General features: G+C 39.6%; 1 protein-coding gene across 1 annotated transcript in view; it reads left to right on the top strand.

The window, feature by feature from the left end:
- The window catches only part of TFAP2E (transcription factor AP-2 epsilon), a 79,371-nt gene that overhangs the window by 50,702 nt on the left and 17,095 nt on the right, over window positions 1-11,574 (top strand). The window contains 1 exon segment of the mRNA XM_026680670.2: window positions 11,182-11,410. Coding sequence (XP_026536455.2) covers window positions 11,182-11,410 — 229 coding nt within the window.

Here is an 11,574-nt window from a genome sequence, read left to right as displayed (position 1 = left end):
CCCTTCTCCCACCTACCCCCCACTCTTCCCCAAGCACCTGAGATATTTGAGGGATGCAGGAAACGGTGTTACCTTCCCACTTCAAAAGAGGAGGCTTCAGCTCTTTCGGTCACAACCTCAGATTACAGCTTCCAGATAAGGAGAGCAAATTTGAGAAAAACAGAAGCAAAAACCCTTCAGGGAAAAGGAGAAATTACAGAGGACAGGCTGAAATATGGCCGAGGCCATTGACCTCTGCAGACCTTGCCATAAATACCTTCCATGCTAGCAAAAAGAGAGCATGTGAACTCTGGGCTGCTTGGGAGCAGAGAGAGGCTGCGTGGGGGCTAAAAAAATATATGCCAAAACAGCAGCTGCAGCTAAGCAATTGAAACCCCAATTCTTTTCAATGCACATGCCCTGTTTTGGCAGCCCCAAATTTGCCTTTTCAGAAGGCAACTGGACTTTCTTGTTTTTTCTTTGAAGACATTTCGCTTCTCATCCAAGAAGCTTCTTCAGCTCTGACAGGATGGTGGGGAACGGAAGGATTGATATTCCTTGCAGACAGCTGGTCATTTGCATCCTTTTTAGAGGGTCATTGAGACATTTGGAGGTTTTTCTGTGTCCTCAGGGTCACCTGAGTAGTGTACCCTGTTCCTGTAGTCTGCAATTTTTCCGCCCCCCTGGAAATCCATTCCTGCTCCCTCACCATTCAAAGGGAGTTTATCCCAAATTGCATAGCTAAAGGTCTGTAGAGATTCTCAGTCATCCAGGTCATGGTTGCCACGGGAGGCAACTGGGCTTCCTTGTTTTTTCCCCTCTGAAGATGTTTCGCTTCTCATCCAAGAAGCTTCTTCAGCTCTGATGTCTGGTTTAAGGCGGGTGTTTCGCAACCCTTGCCAACTTTAAGATGCTTGGACTTCATCTTCCAGAATTCTCCAGCCGTTTGAGAAATGTTGGTTTAACGGTAGGAAAAGCGGCCTGTGTGGGATAATAGACCTTTTTTCATGAATCCTTCCCTATTTTCTATCTCCCCCCATGATGGTGGCAAGGGACGCCCCAATTAAGAGGGAAAACTGCAGTCCAGTGTAGCCTTTTTTTTGGGGGGGTGTATTTATATGTGCATCTATTTACATACATTATTGATAAAGTATACATCCCACACTTTTCAGCTTTGTTTTTAGAATAAACTCCCAAACCCAGTTTAAAACTCAAAAAGGATAGCAAGTGGAAGAAAGGCTGTTTCTCTTTGGCCCCCTCCATCCCCACCCCACCCCCAATAATTCTTTCGTCATCTCCTGTTGCTGCTGCTTTGTTCCCAATCGCCCCAAAGCAGCCATTTTGTGAAACAGCAGCTGGCATCTCCCGTGCAACTTTGTGCGATGGATTTGTGCAGTGTTTTAGGATCCCTTCACAGACTAGATTTGGGGAGAAAGCTGCCTGGCACCCAAAATTTGCTTAGGGAAGCAGCAGCAGAGTAGAAACCATGTTAAGCTGCTAGATAGAAACGGATGGAAAAAAAATATCTGATATGTATATTCCTAAGTGGCTCTATGCAGCTCTTTCATCTGCTGCCCTATCAGAGCGGTGCAGGGGCTGGCACCTCATCTGCCCCTGAGCTGGCTGAAGAGAGGCCACGGCTCCAAAGATACTTGTCTTCCCATCCTTCAGGGTACAATCAAATCAAATCAAATTTATTTCTATTATGGTCATAGATTGGTGAGGGGGGCATGGTGACTCAGCAGGTAAGACTCTGCGCTTGTTGGATGGAAAGCCGGCAGCCCAGGTTTGAGAGCTGAGCTCCATACGACAGGGTGAGCTCCTGTCCTCATGCCAGCTCTGGCCTACCTAGCAGTTCCAAAGCATATAAATGCAAGTAGATAAAGAGGTACCACTTTGGTGGGAAGGTAACAGAGCTCTGTGACGTCATGCTGACCACATGACAGCGGAAATGTCTTTGGGCAGTGCTGGCTCAATGGCTTTGAAATGGAGATGAGCACGTCCCCTACAATCAGCAACAACTAATGGAGTAAAACCTACATGGACTCCTTTACCCTTTTTACAACGATCAGCTTATTGTAAAGGGATAGGATTCAGTCATTAGGAAGTAATATCAAATGTAAAACATTAAAAATTGTAAAAATGAAAAGCTGAATATATGTACCGTGCAGGGGTGGGGGGCGTGATGAATTGTGGCAAACATGCTAAGCTTGCCAGATGGAAAGCTGACAGCCTGGGTTCGAGACCTGAGCACTGCATGTCAGGATGAGCTCCATTCCTGCACCAGCTCCTACCCACCTAATAGTTCGAAAACATACACATGCGAGTATATAAATAGGTACCACTTCAATGGGAAGGTAACAGCGTTCCGTGCGCCTCAGCGTATAGCTATGTTGGAGATGATCAAACTCCCCCCACCCACCCCGAGTCAAGACACGAGTGGATAGGGGAAATGTTTACCTTGAGGTAGAGTACGTACGAGATATAAAAAGTGAAATTGTGTTATATAAAGTGTGTGAGAGAGAAAGAGAGAGGAGGAGCGCTTTTTTTGTGCCTTTGAGGCAGTGTTGACTCCTGGCAAATGCCCTGACTAGTCCTACAGTTTTCTTGGCAAAGTTTCGGAAGTGATTTGCCATTGTGCTTGCTGCCTAGGGCTGAAAGAGAGTGACTGGGCCTAAGGTCACCCAGCTGATTTCATGCCCAAGGGGAGACTAGAATTCACCATCCCCAGGTTTCTAGCCTGGGGCTTTAATCACTACACCAAAATGGCTCTTCCCCCTTCCCTCCCTCTCTCTCTGTGGTATAGAATGTACAAAACAAAACAAATCTAAAATATAGAATAATATTTTTTAGGCAGAAAGGCTATCAAAGATGTAAATTTCCTTTCCAAATAGAAGCCAGGCTATAAGAACCAAGCCGTTCCTGTGGACACCCTTACTACCTAGAAAACACACTGTTCAATATAGAAATGGAATTTGTGATACAAAACAATAAAAATATTTAATAAAAATAAATAAATAAATAAAGGCAAATATATATATATTTCTTAGCAAGCAATACATCTATGCCTTCATCTCAAACCAACTCTTTGGAAGAGAAGTGAGATCCTTTGATGGAATCAGGAGGACTGTTGAGATAGCAAAACTGGTTGTCTTCTATAGGTGGCAGGTCAAGACTAAAACTAGGACCTACCGTTGCCATCACTATCCATCAGTGGATATTATTTTTAAGAACTAGGAGCATGGAGCAAATAACGAGGAATATTCACTGAGTTCAGAGCACAGAAAAAGTTTATTAACTGCATCATAATACGATCATAGGATAATGTTGTCATCTAATGGTCAAAGCTAAACTGGTGCTAGATAAAGGTCAACAGAATTCATAGAGGCTGGATTTAGGTCTTTTGAGACAATGCAACGATTCCAAACTGATGACATGTTTAAGCCCACTTTCCAGCTCAGCCTCTTCTACAGATCCTAAAAAACTAACAGAAGCCACAATGACATCACACATGTCATGATATCCTCATGCAAACGGCATGAATCATGCAACGAACAAATAATAGAAATTGGTGTCATTTGTACAGTGATGTCATGAGCTCTGTGACAGTATTTCCCTGCCATTGCCCGTTTGGTTGCTGGAAATAAGCTGCTGACTCGATTCGATTAGATCTGGATTGCTTTACTTCCATTGCAGGAAATGTGTAAGTTATGAAGTACATCATACATATGTTAAACTGGCAGAATAAGGCATGCATAATGATAATTCATTCAGAATAATTCATGCATAATGATTAGACTATTAAAAATGAATAAGGAAGGAGTTTTAGAACAAGGTAAGCAAAGGCGACTGAAAGGTTTCAATTGCACTTTTCCAAGGCCAATAAACTTCAAAGCAGTCAAACAGGTTTTCTTGACTTGCTATGACCTATCTAATAGCTACACGGGGGGCGGGGGCGGGGGCGGGGGGGGGGGACGACACACGACATAATTTGAATCTTCCCTCAAATACATCTGCCTAGAAATTGCATTAATCATAAGGAATCTCCCTATAAATTCCATTTGTCAAAACAATTGACAAGACACATTATCTGTTGCTTTGAAATTAAATTCTACCCCACATGGTTTATGCCGGGATTCAAAAGAAACTCACGAATAAGTGGATCCTTAGTCTTGGTGTCCAACTGGCCTTGTTTTGGCATGGAATGAAGTAAACCAAAGAGAATCAAGGCGGGACAAACTGAGTTTGTTTCTGAAGCTTTCCTCTTTTCCCTGGCTACCTTCATGTTTTGCTAATATCAAATTCCTTCTCCACAATCATCTTAGTGCTCCTCTGCAGCACCCACATCTTCTTACATAGGTTTTAATACATTAGAATGTATTAGGTTTATGTATTTAAAATATTTATACTCCATCTTTCCATCCATTTCAATCCAATATTGTTGCTTAACTTAACCCATGCATAAAAACATCTGTAATTAAACAAGGACAAACCCAAAACACCATCAAAGCCAAAAGGAATAAACAGGGTTACAAAACCTGGCAAGAGACAGATTTTGTGTAGCTCTCTTCAATTGATCCTCACATCCCCAAATGTACCTGTGTGTGGGTGTGGGAGAGAAGGGGGAGGGAGGGGAGGGGGAGAGAGGGAGGGAGAGAAAGAGAAAGAGAGAGGGGGAGGGAGAGGGGAGGGAGAGAGAGAGAGAGAGGGAGGGGGAAAGAGAGGGGGAGAGGGAGAGAGAGAGAGAGAGAGAGAGAGAACACCAAATAGACTCTTTTTAAAAAACATCTTTTTATAGCATCAAACCATTTAGCGGGGGGGAATTGCACACTACAGTTAATGAAACATTATGTTATAATTAGGAGAGCAAAGAAAAAGACTATCTCAAAAACAAAATAACTCCAAAAATTTGATCCTTTCCTGGGCTCTTTGGTCAATTCAAATTTTGACCGACTGTATGTATGTTGCGGCTGCAAATCAGTGTGTAGATTTGTCCTTCAAATTTTGAATAATAATTATTTTAACCATACCTGTGCACAAAACAATCACAATATCTGAAATTTAGATACAGGGAAGCTAGCCCACAAAATACAGGTTCCCTTTATGTACAATTAATCTAAAAATCATCCTCATTATTTTGTTGTTTTATTTGCCACCAACTCTCTGTGGAGCTACTCTATCTGTTACAATAATAAAAAGGAAGAAAATGAAAGGAGTGTAAACAGGAGTAAAATAATGGTACCATAAAATAAACAACGGAAAAGGAACACAATGAGACTACATCAATATTCATAATCCTATACATTTCAACCCTGAATGTGGTATACAAAAATAAGTCCAGACCATGTGAATTAATATTTCAATTCCTGAATTGCATCTCCAATAAGCAATAACCCTTATTAAACATTCCCTTGGATATCCAGAATATGTGAACAGATTTTTCTGCTGTGTTAACCTCCCTTAAGATAAAAGGAAATTACTTTCCTATTCTTTAAAACAACCTTCTACTGCTTTAATAAAAAACAGAATGTTGTTTTTCCAAAGGCTCTTCAGGGAAAGAGTTCATATCAATCCCATAACTTCCTCCAACTTCTTAAGAAAAAAACCACTGCTTTAGGAACCATCAAAAAGCCAGGGGATTTCAGAATGAGATCAAAGCAAAACTATCTGAATAAAAGGGACTTTACTAATATAGCAAGAAGAATTCTCAGAGAAATCAAAATCAGTTCTAAGTTCTACAAACATTTTAAAACAGCTCTATCAGGACAAAGTTGATCCAAAATAATGAGATTATCAAAAGCCCAATTAACCCTAATCCTGATACGGCTTTACCAACTATTGTTTATCTTCTGTCCATTGTGCGTCTATTTAATATATTGCCAAATTTCCATTTGTGGCAGTTTCTAGGAATCTATACTCAGGTAACCAAAAGCTTCAAAACACAACCTAAACCTCAAATCGCTAACTGAATGATTTCACTAAGATAATTTTAATCAACTTTTTCTTGTTTCCGTTGCATCCTTATTTAATACATTGTGAAATTTGCCAGTTGTGAGAATTTTTAGGCATCTATACCCAGGTAAACGAAGCATCACAATGCAACCTAAAGCTCAAATCACTAACTAAATTTTACTAAATTAGTTGACTAAATTTTTTAAATCAGCTTAATGTCTGTGGAGATTCTCAGTCATCCAGGTCATAGTTGTCCCAAAGGTGCTTTTTCCAGAGGTAACTGGACTTTCTGGTTTTTCTTTGAAGACGTTTCACTTCTCATCCAAGAAGCTTCTTGGATGAGAAGTGAAACTCTTTCAAAGAAAAACCAGAAAGTCCAGTTACCTCTGGAAAAAGCACCTTTGAGACATTTTAATCATCTTGTTTATCTACTTTCTGTTGTGTCCCTATATAATACGTGGTAAAAATTACCACTTGTGAGAGTTTCTAGAAAACTATTTCCAGGTAAACGAAGCATAAACATAAATCTCTATAAAACACAACATACCATTCACATATAAAAGAATGTTATCATTTGCTTTTCCTGTTATAGATCTGAAGGAATTTGGCAACAGCTTTTCAGACTAACAAAATCTTATTAAAAGATACAGGTTCACTTCATCAGAGGCATGGATTGTCGACTCTGATGTAGAATTTAAATTGGCAAAAGGGGAGAAGGGAAGAGAAGACTGGTTAGTTATGCTGATACAGGTTATTTGTGAGACAGATTATAAAGATTTTATCAATTAACAGTTGTAACAGTCATTGCAATCTAACCCAATATCCTGCTTAATAATACTGATAATATTTCATTTTTTCCACAATGATTAATTAGAGATCTGAAATGAAGTCTCCTAGAAAGTTCCAATGTTATGACCCACCATTATGAGCTTTTTAATAATTTTAGGATTCCTGATAGTTTCAGCAAGAACTATTAAAATCAAAAGTCAAAAGAGAACATCCTTGACATATGCCAAGGCATAGATTTAATCCAGAAGGAGACATACTATTATTAAACACATGTGTTTACAGATAATTCAAAACATGTCTATTCAGAATATATTTAAAACATGGGGCAGATTCATAAATCAACACCTGTTTCAGAAACTACCAAAAATGCCATAGCAAAAGTTTCCTCAGCTTTCAAAAAACTGCTGGCTGCTGGATTCTATCTGCTGTGAATTAAAAGAATTATATCAGTTACAAATATAATAAGGTATTGTTGTAATCTGGACTGCATATAAACCCAATTTGAACTGGGCTCATAGTAACTGAAAGAACAAGCAATAAACCAGTAGCCAAAGTAGCTACTAAAATCTTAAACACCCAAATTGATTAAAGAATTAGGTTGTAATTGAAACCAAGAGTCGGGTCTTCATCCAGTTTAAAGAAGGGGAAAATTCATATTTATAAATGTGCAAAGCATCAGGATCTATACATCAAGGAAATATGCATGTGTTAAGATAAATTGAGTTATTAAAATATTGTATTTTATTGAAGTTGTAAATGACAAATAAGGTTGGTTTTACTTTAATGGATCTTTTAAAAATCATGAAACAAGCAAAAAGCATTACAAGATTTTTTTAGTGCAGCTTGTCAATTAAAAAAAATCAAAACGTACCAGGGAAATATCTCCCCAAATTCACCTGAAAACCATGTACAAAAGTGTATGACTCTATGGCATTATTATTATTATTTTTTGGCAAAAACTGTATATTAGGCAAAATTGCAAACCAAATGGGAATGTTAAAAGAAATATGCATAGAATGACCTAACAATGATCTAATCCTCAATCCTACAACTGAAGCAAGAATTTTGGTTCCTAAGCAAGGCGGTTGTTAAGTGAATCACACCCAATTTTACGACCTTTTTGCCATGGTTGTTAAGTGAATCACTGCAGTTCAGTGAGGCTTAAGCCAGCTGGGAAGGTCACAAGTGACAATCACATGATCCTAGCATGCTGCAACCATTGTAAATACATGCTAGTTGCCAAGCGCCTGAATTTTGATCATGTAATTGTGGAGATGCTGTGAAAGTCATAAGTGCAAGGAACAGTTGCATGTCACTTTTTAAAGTGCTATCGTAACTTTGAACGGTGACCAAATGAATGGTTATAAGTTGAGGATTGTCTGTAGTGCTTGCTTTAAAAAAACAAACTGAAAGAGGATGCAATGAGCTTAGAACAAAAAATTAGAAAGGGAGGCAAACCATAGCTGTCAAATTTCTTCATTCTAGTCTGAGCCAATGTGGAAATATTAGTTCTGATTCCCCCCCCCACACACACACAAAATGGGGGTTGCTTTGGAAACCTTCTCTACCATTCATATAATCAATCCTGGTTGGCAAGCCACGTGACGTGGGCACTGTCTAAATTCTTAATTCATACTTCACTATTCATGACGTGTTTATGAATTCACAATGATGCATTTTATTGGCTGCAAAATGGGTCACACCACTTAATCAGACATCTATCCTTTGCTGTGTAAGAACGCTAAGTTATGTAAGTTGTTTTTGTACAACTGATTGTACGTTCCCAGGCATCACGTACCATATATGACATAGTAGAGCTGTGTTTCTCAAACTTGGCCACTTAAAAGGAGTGGGTTTCAACTCCCAGAATTTCTCATGCTGGCTAGGGAACTGTGGAAGTTGAAGACAACTTGGCAAGTTTGAGAAACACTGATGTAGAGGAAAACAACTTTTGTTCCTGATCTTGTCAAAACAAATTTTACAAGTGAGGAAGTTTTCTCTTTTCTCTGTTTTTTTTTTTAATCAAAAGAGAGGATTTGTAGAACTGGATGTTCCAAAGTTTAATAGCATAGCAAAAAGTTTTAAGAGTGCTATGGGGTCCTTAGCGCTCTCTGAGTTTGTAGTTTTCTTGCAGATGTTTAATTACCAAACTAGGTAATATCATCAGAGCTAGAAGAGAGTGGGATTTGCTCTTATTTTTATATACTAGTGTTGGTGAGAGTGTTCTTGGTGTTTCTTTGATGGTTCTTAGAGAGTTTTGGCCAGGAACTAAATAATAAGAACCCCTTGGACTTATTCATTTGTCGTGTATATTGTATTTTTCTTTTCAAAGAAGCCTATGCAGGCTGCCCATCATTTCATCCCACATAAGCCCTGTGAGATACATTGGGGTGGCCTTGGCCCAAAGTGTGCAATTTGATCCTGGGCTTCCCTTGTCCGAGTCCAACGCTTGTACTAAGTTGCTACCATGGATGCCAATGGGGATGGTTGAGTTCCTGTAGTCCAAACGAGATCTGTTCAGATTAAGTCAAGCCATTCATATTCAGGAATTAGCTTGGCGATTTGAGTGAATTGAGTTCATAGCCTGTGGTGCCTTGGCAGGTGTGGAAGTTGAGCAATCTAATTGCTATTCTCATCCTTCTGGTTCACACCAACATATGCCAGACCTTTCTCCACTTCCTCTCCACTCAAGTTTTGTAACTGCCGTTGTTGCTTCATGGCCCCCACAAAGTAAGGATAAAAAGCTTCAGCCCCCTACATACACCTCCTATGTGGTTAAGAAATGTCATATTCTCAGTTTGTTTTATGAGACCGTTGTTCAGTGTACAGTAATGTACAGGTCATCCTTAACTTACGACCAGTTGTTTAGCAACTATTCAAAGTTAGACGGTGCTGAAAAAGGTCACTTGTAGGCTTTGCAGATTTGTGTCCTTCCCAACTGGTCTCTGACAAAGTTACAGCAGTGGGAGGGGGGACTGGATTCACATAATGATTGTGATTTCTAAACAGCCATGGTAAAACAGTCATAAAATCAGGTACAACTCACATAATGACTACATTGATTCCCTCAACACTGTTCAACTATTACAAAGTCTGCACTACTATTACTGTTAATCTTCTCATCACTCCTTATCACCCATCCCCTCCCACTTGTGACTGTATGACTATAACTTTGTCGCTTGTATCCTTACGATTTATATTGACTGTTTCCTAGTATGATTTGATTGCTTATTGTACCCTATTAAGTGTTGTACCTGATGATTCTTGACTCTTGACGATGTATCTTTCCTCTTATGTATACTGAGAGCATTTGCACCAAGACAAATTCCTTGTGTGTCCAATCACACTTGGCCAATAAAGAATTCTATTCTATTGCTTAATGACATAAGTTTGGAAATCAATTGTGATTGCAAGTTGAGGATTAGCTGTATATTTTTTTACTTTCTTACAAATAGTAACAAGGTGACCTGCCGTATTGGAAAACCCTGCAAGTCAGGGTGGGCAACTAGGGCCCCTTTATGAACCTTTGGACTTCAACTTCAACTCCATTTTGGCTCAGGAATTTTGGGAGTTGAAGTCCATAGGTCATAAAGCAACCATAGTTGCCCTCCTCTGCACCAGATCATTCTTCTTAGAGACCCTGGACTTTTGTCCCCAAATCCTATTTTGATGTAAATTACATCCATGTCATTTAACTCCCATACGAGCCACCAGAACATAGGAATGGTGCATTTCGCCCACACTGGCATGTCCATCTATGTAGGTTAAAGATGAGAAATAGTATTAATTGAAGTTTGTTCTAGGATGTCAATCTCCTTCAGCTCCAGGGATGTCCACAGGCCACGCTAAAAAAAGTCAAGATGGTAGCCACAAGTGCCACACCTGTGGATACCCCTGTTGACCAGACCAGACAATGATAAGCTCATGAGAATTGCAATCCATCCACAACTGGAGGACTAATATTGTTCCAACTCTCAGAAATTGGTAAACAGCAAATGAGTTGATTGGGATTGATAAATATTATTGGAATATGTTCCCCAAAAATCCACTCATTCTGCTATAACACTAATAGAATTTGTTACTAGAGGAAATGATCTTATATTAGACACGACTTCTCTGCCATATGTGTCTCCTTTCTCAGCTTTGGACAATCTCTTTTAGAAGTTTATTTTATGCTGAAAAGGTATTACTCTTTGTCTTTGCTCTTACTAGTTAGCACTCGTCTTTCCCATGTTCTTTTTTTCAACATTAAACAAGACAAAGGTGAGACTCTGAACATCTTAAAGACTGCTGACAAAAACTTTGATGGATTGGAATGATTTTGTTCTCATTAAATCTGGTCTAGTGCCCTGTTTAGGATTCTTATTCCCTGGCTGTGTTATTACAGAATGGCTGCTTAATCCTAAATCGACCCATGCTTCTTTGTAGCTCCTTCATTCTTCGTTTGTTCTGATCTTCTAGTGCCCATCCCTTCGAAGGCTAACGGGACCACCATCTCTTCCCTGACCATGAACAAGGACACCCTGATAGGAGGGGTGACCAATCCAAGCGAAGTCTTCTGCTCTGTTCCTGGGCGATTGTCCCTCCTCAGCTCCACCTCCAAGTACAAAGTGACAGTCGGCGAAGTTCAGAGGAGGCTCTCACCCCCGGAATGCCTCAACGCGTCTCTCCTTGGTGGTGTCCTTCGGCGGTAGGAATTCACACCATCCGTTTGTTTAGTTTGTTAAACTGGATCTGTTTTTTATAGTCGTGAATTTGAGATGGGCGCCATATGAACTGAATAAAAAAGTAATGAAAAAATAAATAAGAGAGCTGGTCAGCCAAAGTACCTTGGTAAAATCTTACCCAGAACAA

This window comes from Notechis scutatus, chromosome 8, assembly GCF_049901735.1.
Source record: "Notechis scutatus isolate UNSWTSFEM ecotype Mainland chromosome 8, rNotScu1.2, whole genome shotgun sequence".
Taxonomy (NCBI): domain Eukaryota; kingdom Metazoa; phylum Chordata; class Lepidosauria; order Squamata; family Elapidae; genus Notechis; species Notechis scutatus.
Note: the sequence above shows the minus strand (reverse complement) of the source record. Positions and strands in the feature narration are given on the sequence as shown.